The 20326-nt window shown below is 49.9% G+C and overlaps 1 protein-coding gene across 1 annotated transcript in view; it reads right to left on the reverse strand.

The window, feature by feature from the left end:
* CWF19L2 (CWF19 like cell cycle control factor 2) overlaps positions 1-20326 on the reverse strand; it is a 1282529-nt gene that overhangs the window by 269346 nt on the left and 992857 nt on the right. Inside the window, exon 14 of the mRNA XM_078657031.1 lies at positions 13788-13904. Coding sequence (XP_078513157.1) covers positions 13788-13904 — 117 coding nt within the window. The remainder of the gene's footprint in view (positions 1-13787; positions 13905-20326) is intronic.

Consider the following 20326-nt stretch of genomic DNA (forward strand, 5'->3'; position numbering starts at 1 on the left):
ATGCTTCCCTATGCAGATCCCCCTGATGACTACCTTAAAGGCGTCCCATTCCACCGCTCTCGTGGGGGCCGATTCAGCATTCTCAGTAAAATAGTGGGTTATCCCTTCGCCCACCTCTCTCTGGAATATCGGATCCACCAGTGTCTCAGGCCGTAGCCTCCAAGTGGGGATGGACGACACCCTGGTCATCCAATGCATAGTGAATAACAGTGGATTGTGATCCGAGATCGTTCTCGTAAGGTACTCCGTGTGTACCACCACGGGCACCACCAGTGGTGAGCACAACACTGTGTCCAAACGGACATGCAGGTCATACATCCCCAAAAAGTATGAATAGTCCCTGTCCAGTGGGTGATGCATGCGCCACGCGTCCATCAGGTTCCACCTGCTCTGCCATTCCAGACTGCTTTTAGTCAATCTGTGTACCGGGGTATCTGCTAGAGGGGGATGTGACCTAACCAACAATACATTCGTCGAGGAGGAGGAGCTTGGCGGGCATCCGAGATGGCCGCGTGAGCACAGCGCTCCCCGGACCCCCGCCGCTCCCGGCTTAATATCCTGATTTAATCCTGATTTTTGCGAGGATTCATATAGAGGACGTTGGGCTGATCTACCTGGACTTTTCATAAACGAATTTGGACATTGGGTGTCTGAATTATGTTCACTTGAACTTTTGGGCTCCGCCCTCGAAGTGCGCCCGGGACTGGGTGAGGTTTGGTGGCCGTCTTGGAGTTGAACAACAACGGCAGGGGGATTGGCCGTGTGAGACCCCCTCTTAAGTTTCGGTTTCGTTTCTGCCTCGGACTGGGACATTGGTGAGAGGGCTGGGCCAGAGCTGCGGCCGCTCTCCACGTAAGTTGTTTGGCCCTTGGCTGCACTGTTGCCGGAGTGGGCTGCATCTATCCTGGTGCTACATCTCTTGTAGTCCTTTGGTCCAGGGGCCTCCGTTTCTGGTGCTCGGCCTGTCGACCCTGGTGACACTGCTTGTGACGCATCTTCAAAATGGCGGGCAGAGGGGACCGAGAGACGCGCAAGACGAAGGCACCTCTGCGCGGGGGTCCGGTTCAATCTAATGTTATGGATCGTTATACCCACTCTAAGGGGTCCCCCGGAGCTGCCCTGCCCGGTCCCACTGCGTCGGACCAAGTACTAGATGCGTCGCCGGAGCCCTCCTTGCAAGACATCATGGGCGCCATTTCTGGCATGAGGGAATCCATCGGCCACCAGTATGAAACTTTGGCACACAAACTGGACACTGTGGCGATTGAGGTCAATTTGATTCGAGCCGATCTCTCCAAGACGAACGAAAAGGTGAAATCGTTGGATATCAAATCTTCCAGCCTCACGACGGACGTCTCTGATATTCAGACGGAGATTGGCAATCTCCGCAGGGTGAACGATTTCATGACCCGGCGCTTGGAGGATTTTCAGAACAGGGCGCGTCGCTGTAATGTTCGCGTGGTTGGTGTGCCGGAGAATCCAGAACCTCACTCGGTTGATCTCCTGGTTGAAGATCTTATCCAGAATCACCTTTCACCGTCTGGCCTTAGTAAATTTTTCGCAGTGGAGCGCGCACATCGTGTTCCGGGGGGCCAGGGCAAGCCTGGCGCCCCGCCGAGACCTATTGTTGCCAAGCTTTTCCACTACAGAGATCGGGACGCTATCCTGCAGGCCTCGCGGGCGAAGGGCCCAGTAGCCTTTGAAAATGCCACGGTGAACTTTTATCCGGACTTTTCCCAACAGGTCCAGAAGCAGCGGATGGGATTTCGTGGTGCCAAGAAACGTCTTAGGGACTTGGGGATGCGTTACGCAATGCTCTTTCCGACCAGGCTGCGGGTGGAGCATAATGATCGAACTTTCTTTTTTGATCGGCCAGAGGCTGTGAATGACTGGCTGGACTCCCTGCCTAATCGACCTCCTGAGACTGAGTCCGAAGCCCACCCGGGCGGTGCTGAAGGTGGTGTTGAGAGCTAAACGTTTCGTTTTTGACGGATGCCTTGTTTTGTATGACTTTTCCAGGGATGTAAGCCTATGTTCCTCTACCTCATATGTGTTTTGATGTATGGTCTTATTCTCGTTATTTCTTGATCGGGGGGCGGGTGGGCCGGAGCCTTTCCTCCTCCGGGGTCTTCGTGTAGAATAGGGGTTCTTGGGCGACAGGCACACTGCAGGTTGGGGTGGCTTTTTAGCTTTTTGCAGGGGTGCAGGGTGGGGGGTGTTTTCCTGTTATTTGGGGGGTGGGTGGTTGGGAAGTTCATTGTTTGTATGTTCTGTGTTCAAGGCGACTTTATTCTGTATTTGAATTGCTTTTTGTGGTCGTGCTCATTGATGGGGGGTTTGGGCTTTGTCGGGTGGGATGGGGGGTAGCGGGTTGAGATTTGTTTCGTGGAACGTTAATGGTCTGGGTGATCGTATCAAACGCAGTGTGGTGTTGAAATGTATACGACGTTTATCTCCTGACGTTGTTTTCCTGCAGGAGACTCATTTGATAGGCAATGTCTGTCATGCAATGAACAGGTGGGGCTATCGCCTCGTAGCACATTCGGGGTTCACCTCGGGTTCCAGGGGTGTGGGTATCCTCATTCGGGCTTCCCTCCCCCTGGCTATTGATGATGTTATACAGGATGACCGGGGGCGGTATGCTGTCCTTGTAGGTCGGTATGAAGGCCGTACCCTTTCCTTCTTAACTGTTTATGTGCCCCCCGGCTTGCAGACTTCCACCTTTTCAGATTTGGGCCGTGTCTTGTTGGACCTTCCTGATAGTACTCTCTTTCTGGCTGGTGACTTCAATTCGGTAGTCTCTGGCATTCATGATCGCCACCCTCCTAGGGATACCCCGGTGGCTCAGCAGTGGTTGGGTGGCTTTTTGGATACCTTCGGCCTAGTGGACTGCTGGAGGCTTTTGCATCCTACGCAGCTGCAGTACACCTTTCACTCCGGGGCCCATGGGAGTTTGTCTCGGCTGGATTATTTCCTGATGCCTGCGGCTCAGTCCCCGGCTGTGCGTGAGATTGTGCACTTGCCCAGGGGTATCTCTGACCACTCTCCGCTCTGGCTTCGTTTTGAGGTTGGGGTGGAAGCAGCGGGCAGGGTGGCTCCCATTAATCCGTGGTATCTTACCTCCCCTGAGACCCGCACCCTTTTACTTAAGTCCCTCGACTCGTATTTTCTGGATAACGAGGGGTCGGTTTCATCTGCTGTGTCCCTGTGGGAGGCCTTTAAGACTGTGATTCGTGGGCAGGCCCTCTCCCTTATTGCTGAGGCTAAGAGAGCGAGGAATAGAGAAGTGGTTGATCTTGAGGGGGAAATTTCTGTACTGGAGGAGGGCTTGGAATCTGGTGTCACGCCTGAGAAGCTCCATGCCCTGGGTCTGAAACAATTTGATTATAAGTCCTTGGTCACGGATGCCGCCAAAGTGATGTTTCGGGAGCAACAGGGACGTTTGTATGATGTGGGTGATAAAGCGGGTAAATTGCTGGCGTGGCTGGATAAGAAGGAGAGAGCTAATCGTGTGGTACCCGTGATTCAGTCTGCCTGTGGTGTGAGTGTAACGGACCCGATTGGGGTAGTTGACCGGTTTGCCGAGTACTTCCGTGTGGTGTATACCCCTGTGTCTGTGAGAGATGTGGTTGACTCTCGCCTTCTGTTGCGTGATATAGCCTTGCCCATTGTTTCTGATTCGGACCGTGTGGCGTTGGACTCCCCCTTTACGGTTGATGAGATAGCTACCGCCATCCGTTCCCTCCGTTCTGGCAAAGCATTGGGCCCGAACGGGTTGCCAATCGAATTGTACAAATTGCGTCCGGATAGGCTTGCTCCGTATCTCCGCGCCATGTTTCTGGAGTCCCGGGAACGGGGTATTCTCCCTTATGATCAGAGACTAGCCACGATAGTTGTCATCCCCAAGGAGGGCAAACCACGTGATCTTTGTTCCTCCTATAGACCCATATCCCTACTAAATGTTGAACCCAAGGTGTTGGCGAAACTCCTGGCCACCCGTCTCTTGACGGTCATTAGTGACTTGGTCCATCCGGATCAATCTGGATTCATCCCACATCGCAACACGGCTCTGAACCTACGTCGTCTTCATGGCGCGATCGCGAGGGCGGGGCTTCTGACGGAGCCGGCCATTTTGGCATCGTTGGATGCATCCATGGCCTTCGACACGGTGGAGTGGCCCTATCTTTGGGCGGCTCTCGAGAAATTTGGTTTTGGGCCTGATTTTATTGGTTGGGTCAAGTTGCTGTACGCGGCACCTCTGGCGCAAGTGGTGGTGAATGGTAGGGTCTCGGCTCCTTTCACCCTCGGCAGGGGTACCCGTCAGGGATGCCCCTTGTCTCCATTACTGTTTGCTCTCGCCTTGGAACCGTTGGCTGCCTGGCTCCGGTGGGAACCGTCTCTCAAGGGGATTCGCTGGTCTCCGGACTTTGAGGACCGCGTTTCGCTTTACGCGGACGATATCCTTTTATACCTCACCTCCCCGCGTAAATCTCTGTCTGTTCTGTTTGATGTTCTTGCTTCTTTTGGGGCCAACTCGGGCCTCGTTATTAATTGGGCCAAGTCCTGTGTATATGTTCTTTCGGGGGTTTTGCCCCCCTTGCCGAGTAGACTTCCCATTCAAGTGGTCCATTCGGGCTTCAAGTACTTAGGGATTTTTATTACGTTGGACCCGACGCTCCGCTTTGAGCATAATCTCCTCCCACCGTTGCTTAGACTGCGACTGGATGTGGCCCGTTGGCGCAAGCTTCCTTTATCACCGCTGGGCAGGGCGGCCCTGTTTAAAATGATGTCCTTGCCGCGATTCCTTTACGCGCTTCACAACTCTTATGACGCTATCCCTAAGACCTATTTCCAAGGGATTGAGAGTCTTCAACGGCAGTTGATATGGGATGGGCGACCCCGTATCGCACTCGCAAAGCTCACCATCCCCTGGTATGACGGGGGCATGGCGCTCCCCGATATCAAGCGATATTATTGGGCTTCCCAGTTGTCTGCCATTAATCATGTGATGTTTTCCCCGGGTCGAAATCCTGCATTCGAGATGGACAGACTCCAGCTTCCAGGTGGGGACTTTACTAGAGCGCTTTATTCCCGATCGGCTGGGCGCCATCTTGTGGGCCCATCCAGGATTGCAGTAACGGTGTGGCGGGCTGCGAGTGTGAGTTTGGGGTGGGAGGATCGATTGACGTTAGCGACACCGCTTTATGCATCCGAACGTTTGGGCGGACTCTGGTCTACCAAGGGTTTCGACCGCTGGGATGTGATTGGGATCTGTAAGGTGGGTGACGTGTACTCGAATGGTTGTGTGAAGTCGTTCCAGGCCCTCCAGGCGGAATATGGTTTGAGTGGTAGGGAATTTTTTCGCTACCTGCAGGTCCGACATGCCCTCGTCTCGGTCCTGGTTCCTGATGAGGCCTTGCCTGACTCTTCCCCCCTCGAGGACCGTATCCTTGATGGGCATCTTCCCGATAGCACTATTTCTCTGATTTACAAGAAGTTGATTAATAATCGGGTGGACTTACTGATCCGACTTCGGGAGGCTTGGGTTCGCGATGGGTTGGAACTGGATGACGAGGATTGGCAATCGGCGCTCTCTTCTCCCAAGGAGGTGGCCATTCCTGCCCGTCTCCGTTTGGTTCAGCTTAAGATTCTTCATCGAGTCTATGTCACTGGTCCGCGTCTGGTTACGATGGGCTTTTCCTCGGATGGGCTATGCAAGCGTGGATGTGGCTTGAGTGCGACTTTTTTGCATATCCTTTGGGAGTGCCCGGTTATAGCTGCTTATTGGACTGCTGTGCTTGAGGTGATGACTGCTGTTACGGAGGTGGCCCTGCGACCGGAGCCTCGCAGATGTCTGTTGAATGTATGGGAACCCACTGACTACTCTGTGGCCCAGACCAGATGGGCTACCCTTGGTTACATGATTGCGAAGCGGGATGTCGCGCAACTCTGGGGCGCTTCCAGGCCCCCTGAGGTCTCGAGGTGGGAGGACAATATGGACTGGTCCATGTTTCGTGAAAAGACGGTTTATGTGGCATGGGGCAGACCCAGGGCGTGGACGAAGGTTTGGGCCCAGTGGAATGATTATCGTGGGGGTATTTGCACCCCTCCCCTTGAAAACGCTGCTGAGATTGTCCTTTCTCCCTAGACTAGAGTTCCCGGAACCTTTCCGTAAGGGTTTTTTTTTTATACTTCCGGTTCTCCCTGCTGCTCCCCTCCCCCCCCTCCCCGACTTGATTGGAGCCTCCGGGCTCTGGGTGTGTTCTCCTGATCGTGGAACCGTCCCCTCCGCTCTTTGGGCTGACCTTAATTATCGTCCATTCGCCTTTAGTGTTTATGTTTTTTTTTTTTGTAAAAATAAAAATACAAATTGTTCTGTGATGTCTATAGAGTAACGCTCTGTACTTGAGCTGTACCTATCCATGGGTGTATATTTTCTTACATGCATTTTGTCTTGTTATTAGCGGCCAGCCCGTGTGGTTGTAGGCCCATTCTTGTACTTTTCTATGCTTACTCCAATAAAGGTTTTGGAAAAAAAAAAAAAAAAACAATACATTCGTCACAGAATTAACCCTCCTCCCCCATCACCACCGGGCCCGCCAAATAATGGGCCAGCGATCCCGACAATCGCTCCAAAAAACGCGGTTGTTCAACATTAGGCACGTAAATGCTACAGAGCGCTATGTCCCTACCACGGAGCCTACCCTCTATGGCCACAAACCTGCCTTCTGGGTCTATTGCCTGTTTTGTTACCTGGAAAGGAACTCCAGCCCTAATCCATATCAGTGCTCCGCACGCAAAAGCGGAGTATGTAATGTTAAACAATTGCCCCCTCCACCGCCTCTGCAGAGCTACTCCCTCCGCCCTAGTGAGATGAGTTTCCTGGAGGAATGCTATGTGGACCCCTCTGCGAACTAGGTATGCGTGAATCTTGTGGCGCCTCGTCATCGTGTGGAGCCCCCTCACATTCCAGGTGATACATCGTAAATCAGCCGTATCCCCCATTGTTAACAGGTATTGTCAGCTTACCAATTCGTACTTCATAGACCGCACCGGTGAACCCCAAAACCCAAGTGCACTCCCAACAAATCAACATGTCCCTCCCCCCAAGAACAGGTCCTAGAACCAAACAGCTAGTCCCCATCCAAACCAATGAAATAGCTAACACATACCTAACCCCACCAGCAGTCGCTGAGGGAATGCCTTATGGGCAATGAGGGGACTTTGTGCCGACGGGCCGCCGCCCAACTTCCGTACCTCGTCCGCCCCAATTAAGCCCCAAATAACTAAGACCCTCATTTAATCCCCCCAATCACCACTCGACCCCTCTCAAGAGCATTTTAGAAACTAGCACACCCGATACCCAGCTCCTTTGAGGATAAAAGTCCCGCCACCCCCCAATCCCGCTTCAGTTCCCATGGGCTTTCCTGATCCATGGTCCGTAGAATCCTCGTCCACTCTCCGCCCCAACCCGCTCTCCCCTCCAGATAATTCAGCCTTCGTCCAGTATCCCATCTGCTGTCGCCGGAGTGATCTTCGACAGACGTACACTATCAACTTCGGAGGTTTCCGTGTCTGATTGTTCCTTGTCTTTCTCCGAATCAGTCCCTCCCGGGGATCTTGTCTCCCGCTTTCCCGACAACGCAGATATCTCCTCCAGCATCCCTCACCGCTCTGCCTCCGCTTGTAGAACCGACGGTCTCTGCAAGCCTCGTCGTCTTTGTCGAAGTCTCTGCGATTTACGCTGCGGGAAGCCCTCAGGGACGGTTCGCAACCCTTGGTCTCGGCCATCCTTCCCAGCTCTCTAGGATTCCAGCCGAGCAGAAGCATCATCTGGAGTGTCATAGAAACATGTTTTGCATCTACTATTATTCTCAACCTGGCCGGAAACAACAGAGAGTATTGGAGTCCCTCTTCCCTCAGTTCCCTCTTGATGGCCAGGTAGGATGACCGACGTTGTTGGGTCTCAAAGGAATAGTCCGGAAATAGGTTGACCTTACTATTCCCGACATGGTAAGGGCCATCTGTGCGGGCCTTCTGGAGTAACAGAACCCTGTCCCGGAAGTGCAGCAGTCGGGCCACCACCGGCCGTGGGGGTCGTCCCTGTGGAGGCGGCCTGGCGTTACTCTGTGGGCTCGTTCTAGTGTGTAAAAAGCAGATAGACCCTCTGGCGCCACCACTGTCCCCAGCCAGGACTCGAGATATTGTACCATGTCCGGACTCTCTGCTGTTTCCGGAACACCCACGATGCGAACGTTGTTCTGACGGTTCCTACCTTCGGCTTCCTCGACTCGCCTTTCCGGCACCCCAATACGATCCTAAGCTTTAAACACTGCGGCCTTCAGATCCTTCTGCACCGGCTCGACTACTGCCATCGCCCCCTCCACTGATTTCACTCTGTCCGCTAATTTGGCATGGTCCGCCCGCAGGAGTCCCAACCCCGTGGCGACCTGCGCTATGTCATGTTGAAGAGCAGAGCGGGTGTCCGCAATCGCTGATAGGAGTTGAAGCTGCAGGTTGAGGTCCTGCGGCGCACCAGGCCCATCGTGTTCCGTCCGTCCACGGGACTCGTTGTCGGGCGACGGTTGAGTACCGTCCTTCCTCCCCTTCGGTTTCACCATGGTGGGGGGGCATCAGCAACCGTTCCAGCCACCCCTAGGAGCCTGCTCAAACCTTTGCGGCCGTCCCCTAGCGCTCTGTCCTACCTTTCGCTGAGGATGAATGTCTGCCGCGTAGCTCTCCCCCTGCTGTGCTACCGCCAGTCTCCAGCGTGTGCGCGCTACTACCTGCTACCACACTGCGTAGTCCTTCGCCTCCAGGCCTCGTTAGCCCCCCCAGTTCAAGCACGTACTCGGGGCCTGTCGACTAAGTATCGCTTCAAAGACGTCTCTACCTCCGGGAGGCGCTTGTCAGATCGAGTCGCCGGGGCTTCAGTACTCCCGGGCCCACACGTGTCACGCCACTTAATTGGTTTCCCCCAAGTAGGGCCGGTCAGTCTTCTGCCCTGGGCACCTCAGCACCAATTTCTCTGTGCAAGCAGCCACCACGTCCTCCAGCACCCCGTGACTGGGGAGCTACTCTCACTGCTGTATCGCCGCTTTGAGCCTGCCGCCGTTTCGACTGCTTCCGGGTCTTAGGCTCTCCTCGCGGCCCTCGCGAACCGCCCGCGATCCGGGCAACAACACGTCTCCCCAGCCGCAACTTCCCTGGGATCTCCCCCTGGGGCTCACCGGACCACCACTAGTGCTCGATGTCTCTCCAGTCTCCGGGTCACGACTTGCGGCAGTCCCGGTATCCCGCGCCTGCCTCCACAGCCCACTGATTCGGGTTTCGCCGCTTCCCGCTCACCGGTACCAGTCTGGGCCCCCCTCTCGGCTCGGGGGACCGGCTCCGTTCTCCTCACTCGGCGGGAAATGCACCCCTCGTCTGGCGGCGCCTCGGACTCCTCCGCCGCAGCTCCGCCCCGCTCACAGTCGCACTTCAGGCGATCATCGGCCTGATCCCTGGTCGCTCACCATGGGGGGGTCACTCTGCTCCTCTCCTCCGTCTCCCCCAGGCCGTCGGGGGCCACCGAGTCACCGCTGCCGGTCACTCAACTTCCCTCCGTGCTCGCGCGGGGACCGGGAAGCGGCCCCCCCTCTGCTACCTCCGCTCTCCAGAGTTTCGGTTTCACACTGCGGCCGCCATTTTGCGCTCGCCTTCGGTCTCCGCTACCTTCTAGCTGTAGGGCAGAAATACAGCGCCATTTCGCCTGCTCCAGCTTTCACCTCCCGCTCGGGCGGCACACACTGTTCCCCCGGGTTCCGGTGGCGCCGGGGGCCCGATCACTTATTGGGACAGGATAATTGCGGGCTTAGGCGCGGAGCTCGTCGGTCAGACCGCTTCCTCCATCGGCTCCTAAGCCACGCCCCCAAGACTGAATCTAACTATGGTGTGCTTCTGATGTCCAGAGACGGGAGGGAACTTCTTTTACGTTGTGTGAGTCTGCCATGTTATCATCTCTTATTGCTGGAGATATTTGCCACACTGTCGAGGGTTATACTGCGCCCCAATGAGACATTGCTCCATATTGCCTTACTAGGGACTTCTGGAGGAACTGGGGGGGCTCCTGAGGACATTGCTCAACACTGGAACTCAAGACAACCACCCACCATCACAGAGTGGACATGTGCTATGGAATGGTGCCCAGAAACGGGGGAACCCATCTACAGGGTGAGGGACTGCCCACAAAAAAAACCACAAAGATATAGGGGAAACTGTGGGAATTTTCCGGTTTATCCTTAGGAATGTCACAATTACCGGAGAAACCACATACTTTGACTGCACTGTTCACGGAGTTTTGCTTTTTTTTTTATCAATAAAATTTGGTTTATTAAAAATAAAAAAAGTAGCACTATTCATCAGAACGTACAAGTTTAAAGCAAGCTTGAAGCTGTAACAAACTAGCAAAATTCACAATAGCTCTTGGCAGTTTTTGATGTGACCCTCCCTTCGGGAGTTTCTTTTGTTTGAACTGATGCAAACACTGAAGGACCAGCTGTGCTCAGACAAAAGAATTGGTCATTACCAGCAAAATTACCTGTGAATTTACTGCCAATTGTGCTGGGAAAGTAAACACAAGTACTTCAGCCTTTCTGTTGATTATTTGCTTTGTACTCTGACACAGAAATAGTAAACAAACAATAGAGTGGACGGCCACATAAAATGACTTAGGTTTGTATTCTGTTCTGTGGGCCTTTTGATGGACAACACTGGCACAGAAGACCCAAGGACTACAGACATACTTGTGCTCAGTCGGAAATGACCAACCCAAAAATTACTAATTCAATGAGCAACATAATCCTGTCAGGGGTAGCATAATGCCGGGAGACTCCTAGGCATGATAATCATGTTACCAATAGTTGGTAAATTGGCATGTGTGGGGGGAGGGAGGAAGCCAATGGATCTTTGACCTCCATAGTCAACATCTGCAAAGTCAAGGTCACTCTTTCCAACATTGTTTTAAATTACTAATCCGAACTGCAAAATCCCATACTCCTGAGGATAATTCAGTCTACAGCTTGACTGGTAAGGATGGTGGACTGAGAAAACAAAACAGCAAAACTAAGTCAGCGCCGGGATACTCTGAGTAGCTGTGCTCTCTACAAATGTAATATAACATAACAAATAACATAAACATGTATTTGGTTTTACTCCTATTCACTCCCATGGAGAGAGTGTTCCTGCAAGTCCCCAGTTCTGCTTTTCTTGACTAGACTGTCTATCCTTTGCTTTCATGTACTGTTTGAAAAGATTAAGCCAGAACATTTAGAATGGAAAAAACCATTACAAAGCTTACGAAGCCAGCATGCGATTTGCATGTTTCCACATGGGAAGTACTCTACAGGTTCAGCAATGGAATTTGTTGTCATATATGGGCTGCATTCTGCTGCAGGTCTTGACTGGGTATGGCAAGTGTCAGTTTCACTTCACCTAGACTTTGGTATCCTGACCACACCATTTGGTATAGCAGGCTGTGTGTTGCAGATGTATGGGTTTCTGGATTTGCTTGTATCCGTAACTTAGTGTGGTGTCTGCTTGTCTTGCACACCATGGGTCTGGCTTCTGGAGAATTGCCATGTGTTAGACAATTAAGGAGAGTGAATCATCTGGGCAAACTAAGTAGAATTTAGATGCATAAAAAGAGCCATGAAAATGCACTGACCTGAGAGTACAGTATCTAACAAAGGTTTTACAAACTGTTGGATAATTCGCGAAAGATATGTGCAGTATTAAAGGTAAGGAATTCCTAAGGGCTCTTCTAGTTGGAGCAGTGATAAGTTTAGGAACCAACAAGACACAGGTCTAACAAGCTCTACTTTTAGCTCTCTAAGCAGAGCAACAAAGAAACATCATGTAGGCTTGAGTAAACATATTGGATTGTTATTCACTAATAAATTAATATTTTGTTTCAATTAGTACTGTAATTGCCACGGTAAAGATCTGAAAAGCTAGAAACCAAAAATGAATTTTAGCCCAAAAAAGCATCACAAGGGCAAGATTTAATTTTTTTAAATTGCATTTTTCTTCTGGAATCCATTAATGTGTATAGGTCTCAATGAACTAACCATCTTCAAACAAGTATATCTCAATTCTATCTTAATAATTCTTTTAATTTGCTGAATCAAATAGTTTTTTTATTGTTTAGTTGAACATTAAAAATGGAACTTGTGTTCACTTGGTTCTACTGGGCAGCCAGGCCTCCAGAGCTTCCCACATTAAGTGCTTCGCTTCACCTTATGGAGTGGGCCTGGGTGCCCCATATCTACTGCTGGGCAGCACATATGGTACCAATTAATGACTGGCTGTTCGGAGATTGCAAAGACTCTTGTTGGTGCCTTGAACTACATACACTCAAGAGATGGGGTGTTCATAAATAACTCTATGGAAGGAAGCACCCTTCCTCCCTACAGTAGATCTCCAAAATCCCTTTCCTGTGGTGGAGGGGGGCACTTACACACATTCAATGCCAGAAAGATACCGACGGCGTAGATTCCTCTGTGGGTAGGGATGTGGCTAGAATGGGTAACATCACTGGAGGGCTTCTGGGGGTGGGATTGGATATGGATTACCATGCTCAGTGACGGGTTTGCTTTGACCATCTTAAAGAATTCAACCTTCATAACTCGTAACTTCGCAAAGTCCAACATGCCCTTGGTACATACAAAGAGTTGCTTACGGAGGTCCCTGGTGCTAACCCCATGGAAAGGAAGGTGACAATGGGGTCTTGGGTGGACAGATAATTTTCCACTTATACTGGTTCCTCCTCCTCAATGCCCAAGAACCCCTTATAAAGCTCAGAGAGAGCTGTACTACTGATCTGGGGAACTCTGCGATGAAGACTGGCGAGATGTGAAGATGGCTTAGGGTATGCTGGCCATATCCTCTAATATTCAACTCATTAAATTTTCATATTTTCACAGTGCATAATATAGCCCAGATAGGCTCTTACAGATGGGGCGCGCAAGCTCACCTAGCTTTACACAATGTAGCAACCACGTAGAGTACTTCTGTCATGTCTGATCTTGCCTGTTATGAAAACCTATGGGACCTCACACATATGCTGCATGTGGAGGCAGAGTTAGACCCCCAAGGTGGTGCTTCTGGGGATAATGAATGGCTGGATGGATACTACACACTACAGATTCTTTGCAGATATTTGGTATGTTGTGGCTAAATGGGACATCACTCAGCACTGGAGGTCACAAATCTCTCCGCCATTGTCTGCCTGGGAGAAAGATATGAACTTCTGATGTAATGCCGAAAAGGACATATATAAGTAGAGAGGCTGTGCCAAAAAAAATGCAAAAAACTGGGGGTTGTGGACTTCGTAGGGCAGGTATATTGTTCATTCCTCAATGCTATCCTGCTCGTTTTGACTAAGAGGACAACACCTACCAACTGCTTGAGTGAAAGGGGATCCATGGCTCAAGGACGCTACATGTTCATGTCTGCTACCTGAATGCATGTAACCTGGTACTGTTGGTATATGGCCAAGTAATAAAATCAACAAAAAGAGTTATATGGTCAAAATGGATATACGTTTAGCTTTACATTTAGGAATTGTTATTCCAAAACAACTTGGTTTTAAAGCCCTGTCAAATTGTCAGGGGTTGTGACTCTCGCATTACAAGATACATCAATTCAACACAACACACATCATCCATACCAAAAAGCCCAGGGCTTAAAGTACTATCTTTGAATTAACTCAGATATGTTAAACAATGAAAGCTTTTATGTGAACACACCTGGATTTCTTCCCATATGTCCTCATCCAACAAGGTAGCAGAATGGTAGTGTTGAAGAGGGGCAATTAGACAATGTCCGTCAGTTAGAGAAAGATAGTTAGGCAGGCACATATACACCTAAAGAAGAAAGGAGTACACACATGAATCAGTATTGTGAAACAACCCTTATAACATAACCTTACAAGAGAAATACTCTTCAGTGCTTGCGGTCCATAGGGACTGTTCTGTAACTGATGTGTGGATCGAAATCTTAGAGGCGGAGATACAAACCACCAAGTCAGTTTGAATCTTGGTGCCTTGTGCTGGTTATTAAACAGTGGGATGCAGGAGAAACATCAACTGTGAAGTCCATTTTTTAAGTAAAGTTCTAAGAAGAACTTAAATTGATATTAGCTGTGTAAGAACCAGCACAAGGCACCAAGATTCAAACTGACTTGGTGGTTTGTATCTCCGCATCTAATATTTACCCTGTGAGACCTCAACCCTCAAGGTGGTCTCTCTTCAGAATACAATGTGTGGTACGTCTAGGCACTACGGCGCTCTCTCTCTCTTGGTTACATTTTACCACTGGAGACTTCAGTGATACTGTTACAGGCTTTGAATCCATATCTACTTTCAAACGCTCACCCCGCAGTGGGAGTGTTTAATCGTAATTAGAATTGGCTGTCCTCCTTTGTTTTCTGCTCGTCCGGAAAAAGACCCGCTGTGATGCTTACCCAATTGCACACACGCCAGGGTTGAAATGTTGACGTTTATTTCGGTATGTCAAGCAGGTCTCTCGTCCCCAAGAATTAAAAAACCTACTCAGTGGGTACCAGAGACCCTGTATTAATAATTGGAAAGGACAAACTCCATTTTTGTTGTTTTGTATATTTTGTACATATGTGTAGGTCTCTTAACACATATGTATAATTTCACTCAGTCACACATGTCACCTTGTTGCCCTTTATCTTTATGTCACTGATGTAATTTGATGATTACAGAATTTGACAGCCCTACATGATTCAAAGAGTAAAAAACGATTATTATATCAAAAATTATTTTCAGCTACACGTGTTCCATCTTTAAGTCTATAAAGAAATGTATTAGACTCGCTTTTACATGATTAATAGGTTTACGGCCCTTGTTCTACCCTACAGAACCATTGTATTGGAGGGTTGTCTAGAAGTAAAAGTAACCTATAACCACCAGGATATAACAAAAACTTACTCTTACCTACAATCTGTGTCCTTCCTTACAAAGCAGAAAACAGCATATGGAAGTCTCATTAAAGGCAGTGAGTTGCCAAGTTACCATAGTGTTACATGTATGTGTATTGAATTTCTTTTGCACCTACCGGGTCATAACGCAGTGTAGCACTGTACAGGATCAGAGACAAGTATACAGTCAATGACAGAAGCAGAGGTAGCTGGATTCTGCAGTAGTGTATTGTCAATGTACTGTGATGTAATGATCTCTAAAGAGGTGAATCTTCAATACTTATTTAAATTGGAACAGCATTGGGGTGCTCTGATGGATACAGATATTCTGTTCCAGTTTCTGGGTGCATAGATGGCAAGGGCCTTGTGATGGTCCTTATATGTCATCTGCTGGTGGGGATCTCAGGGGCACTGTGGATGCGCAGATTAGCATTCTAGTCATGCGGAATCCGCCCCTTTTGCCACTGCAACGGACAAATAGGCTGGGGATTGAGACAAATGAGTGTTGTAAGGTCAGAGAGACGTAGACAGCACCTACAAGGCATGAAAGCTGCGGTTTGGAGGAACAAAACGGAAAGGAGAAGGACGTGGAGTCTCAGGAGAAAGCAGAGGTGGAGGTTGAGGCCATCGTTAGAGAACCTCTGGGTCACCTACATGGTCGGAAGGCAGGGAAGAGGAGTATCTACGCCTCCACGCTGATCGCAAGCCCAGGGTGAAGGAGAGACAGAGGAGGCGGTTGTGATTCTGTTAAAGGGGCGTGGCTTCAGGCTAGTCCCCGGAAGGGAGCACATGCCATTGGCTTTTTGCACACGCTTCCTTGGAGTGGATGTCGTTTCCCCTGCGAGAGAAATGCCACAGAAGGGGCATTCCTTGCGATCAGGATTTTGTTTGGTACTTGACACAAAGAATATCGTATGCATGTTTAAAACAGCACTTAGTGGGATTGTCACAAACTGAGGTTCTTTTCCTTCCCTTGCATTCAGGCAGGAAGTACAGGAGATACCAAGGGCATTATACCAGTACACGGACAGCAGTATAAATCATGTAGACGTGATAAGTGGTGAAGGGCTCTGTGGTCATGATATGACCAATCATAATGGCCTTAAACTTCTATTTCCCCGATGGTGACATCCAACCATTGAGGGAGACCAGAGTAAAAGATCCAAGATAAAAACCCCATGAAGCAGAAGAACCAGACGAAGGAGTGGAGTCCTTACTTACCTACCTTGTACTGTTCAGACTTTCCATTATAAAAAAACTTTCCTCAGCTACTTTGTGTGGGCTCATGTTTCTATTCTATAACAGTGGTGTCAGATGTGGGATTAGACGATATGATCAAAAAGCCAGCGAAAGGCAGAGACACCTTCAACTTCTGGTTGAGAGACAGGCTACGGCCGCACAGAAGGACCGAGAACACTTACAAGAAGACCTGCAATCCCAGGTAAGCGTTATGGCTAACAATCAGGCAGTCCATGACACTGCTATACAAAAGCTGACCGACACCATTGCCAGCATCAAGGTGCACCCAAACGCCCCTTGTACGGAGTTATAGAAATCCCAACTGGTAGAAAATCCAGACTTTTCCCCCACAAACTTAATGAGAGAGCAGCCAGCATGGCGGCATGGCTCCCAGGACGCTTGGGTCAGTATGTCACACCCCTATTATCCAGAGAGTTGTAAATAGTTTACAAAGCCACAAATCCTGCTGGCACAACGCCCTACCAGGAGATAGAGGATACTCTTAGAACGTCTGGGGTATGACAATGAATACTATCGCACAAAATTCCTGAGGTAAAAATGGAATCCCCAGGACAATACCAGGGCCTTTTTTTACCGGGTCCAAGATCTGGGGAATCGTTAGCTGAAGCCTGCCTCCTCCATGATAGAAGAAATCTTTGACCAAGTCTTCCTGGAACAGTTTCCCCTTGCACTCCCCAGTCCCACTCAGGCCTGGATAAAACAGCACCCTAATGTCACCATGGACAGTGCTGCAGACCTGACTTGTGCCTACCACAGGGCTCCTGATTTCAAGGTCTCCCAACCAGACCCCTGTCTCCCAGAGCTGGAGGTTCTCTGCCCCACAGTCCACTCCCAGACCACTACCAGAGAATAGATACAAACCCCATCCCCCAATTAGGGAAGTAGGTCAAGGGTCGTAAAGCTTTCAATTTCCTCAGCCCATGGAGGAGGGATATTCACTGGGATGAGTTTTGTGGGCTGGGGTAGTCCAGACTGATAGCGAATAACCGTCCAGGTCTACCGGGTATTCACAAAAGTCCTGGTTTACTTAGGCTGTCAACACTCTTATCAGCTGGGAAAAAGTGAAACCCCATCAGTGGCAACCCAGGGAAATCATCATCATTTTTGGAATTTAGGCGCTTCTGTGCTGCATGTGAGGGATGCCAAAATGTTAACCCGTCTCATGTTTCAAAGGCTCCCTTACAGTCTTTACCTATCATTGAGGTTCCCTTCTGTAGTAGGTATGGACCTAGTGGGACCACTGGCTGCATCAGTCCATGGCTACTAGAACATCCTTGTAGCAGAGGCAATACCCTTGAACACTATGTGACTAATGTGGTTACCCAAGCTATGATCGGGTTTTTCAGAAGGGTCTTTTTTCCCAGGGAGATCCTTACCGATTAAGCCACAACGTTCATGTCATGGTTGATGGCGCAAGTCTGCAAAGCACTGGGAGTCATGCAAATCTGCAACTCAATTTACCAACTGCAGACAGATGGCCTCGTGGAGCGGTACAACAGTACAATCAATACAAGCTTAAAGAAATTGGTGACAGACACAGGTAGAGACTGGGGCAGACAACTTCCCCTAGCACTGTTCTCAAATCAAAAACATACCCAATCCTCCAAGGGGTATAGTCCCTTTAGGCGGATTTTCAGAACAGAACCTAAGACCCTATTGGATATGGCAGCCAAGTGGTGGGAGGACGTGGAGGACAAGGGGCTGGATCCGCTTGAATATGCAGCCAGCCTAAAGAGAAGGGTAATCATACTTTAGGATGATGTGCGCCAAAACCTAGAGAAGGCCCAAGGTAGACAAAAGATGAGTTACAATGGCTACACCAAATTCAGGTAGCTACTAACAGGAGACAAACTCCTGATACGACTTTCTTCTTCGGACAACAAACTGTTGGCCACAAGGCAGGGCCCTTATGCAGTGACAGCTCAGGGGACCCCGGCAATGTATAGGGTAGCCGGACCCCATTCTGGGAGAGTAGGACAAATATATCACATTATCCTTCTTAAGAAATGGGTGGACAGCCAAGACCCTGATGATCAAACCGCCTTTCTAGTGATTGACTCCCAACCTCTGGTGATTTCCTTTCCCACCAGGAGAACACATACTGACCCAGGGCCAGTCCTGTTAGGTCCAGATCTTTCAGCCCCCTAACAACAGTACCTCGTGGGACTGGTGATGAAATACAGGTATGTCTTTTCAAAAACCCCATGGAGGACCACCCTTATACAGCATGATATAAAGACTGAGGGTGGAAGGGCGATCAGGCTACTTCCTTATCTGATACGGGAGGCTAGAAGTAGAGTGGTGGAAGCAGAAATGGAGGGCATGTTGAGGGTGGATATCATTGAATCGTCCCATAGTGTTTAGTGTTCCCCCGGTGGTCCTGGTCCCAAAGCCCAATTGGTCTATTAGGTTTTGCATTGACTTTAGGCAGCTGAATGGAATATCTAATTTTGACACTACCTGAAGTCTAAGATTTTGAGATGACTGAGAACTTAGGCACCGCAAGATACCCAACAACCCTTGGGTTGACAAATGTTTACTGGCTGATCCCACGTACCCTAAATGCAAGAGAAAAGACTGCCTCTTCCACCCCTTCCGGTTTATACCAGTTTAGGTTCTTGTCCTTTGGCTGGCATGGGGCTCCAGTCACATTCCAAAGCTTGATGGACTTGATATTACAGCCACCCCAATGCTCTGCCGCAGCTTATCTGGATGACACGGTCAACTAAATTCAGACTAGGGAACAACACATTCACCACCTGGAGGCAGTGCTTGAAACCCTGAGAAATGCTTGTTTGACGGACAATCCCGAAAAGAATGCCCTTGCAACCAACTCAGTCTGGTATCTGGGTGATCACATACAGGAAGGTATGATCAGACCCCAAGTGAATATAGTTAGGGACATCAAGGACCTACTTCGGTCCACTGATAAGAAAGGGATTAGTTCATTACTGGATCTGGGTGGATATTACTGCCACTTTAATTCCATGCTTTTCTGAGGTGGCAGCACACCTGACAGGTCCGCTGGCAAGAAACCATCCATCTCGACGACTAGTCACCCAGACATCAGCAGAGTTTTGAAAAGCTTAAGGACATACTGTGTGGGGAGCCTATGGTGGTGTGACCCAACTTCTCGCTGCAATTTGTCCTGCAGACAAACGCCTCCGATAGAGGACTGGGTGCAATTCTCTCTCAATCAGATCAGATGGGTCAGCAACATTCTGTGTCCTTCCTCAGCAGGAAACTGTTGCCACGGGAATCCCACTACCCTACCATTGAGAAAGTGGGTTTGGCAATTAAGTGGGCCATAGACGACTTCCAATACTATCTGCTGGGTCAGTCATACTGACTGACTATGCACCCTTGGTCTGGCTAGTGAGACACAAGGACTCCAACTCTTGTGTACTGCGTTGGTTTGTAGCACTTCAACCCTTTCTTTCCAGATCCAGTATCTGCCAGGGAGGCTGCGGACAACAGGGACTTTCTATCTCGCTCGGCTTTAACTTCATGGCCCGATCGGCCAAGTCTGGATGGGAGGTATTGTGACAGTCCTTATATGCTGACTGCTGGTGGAGACCTCAGCAGCACTGTGAATTCAACGACTAGCATTCTAGTCATGCGTGATCCACCCCTTTTGCCACTGGGAAGGCCTCTTAGGGAAGGCATTGAGACGGTTGAGTGTTGCGAGGTCAGAGACATGCCAACCGCATCTACGTGGCGTGAAGGCTGTGGTTTGGAAAACAGGAAGGAGAGGGATGCGGGGGTTTAGAAGAGAGAAGAAGCGGAGGTCGAGACCAGCATTGGAGAAACCGTGGAGTCACCTTCATAGTCAGAAAGCTGGGAGGAGAACTATCTATGCCTCAACACGATATCAAGCACCCGGGGCAAGCCGTGACAGACGAGGTGGTCGTGACTGTCAAAGAGTCAGGGCTTCAGGCAAGTGGCCTAGAAGGGTGCACACAACTTGGGCTTTTGGTTTGCGGCACACACTTACTTGGAGGGGATATAGTTCCCCCAGCATGAGAAACACCACAGAAGGGGGGATTCCCTGCGAACAGGATTTTGTTTGGTACTTGACAC

This window comes from Lissotriton helveticus, chromosome 8, assembly GCF_964261635.1.
Source record: "Lissotriton helveticus chromosome 8, aLisHel1.1, whole genome shotgun sequence".
NCBI classification, from domain to species: domain Eukaryota; kingdom Metazoa; phylum Chordata; class Amphibia; order Caudata; family Salamandridae; genus Lissotriton; species Lissotriton helveticus.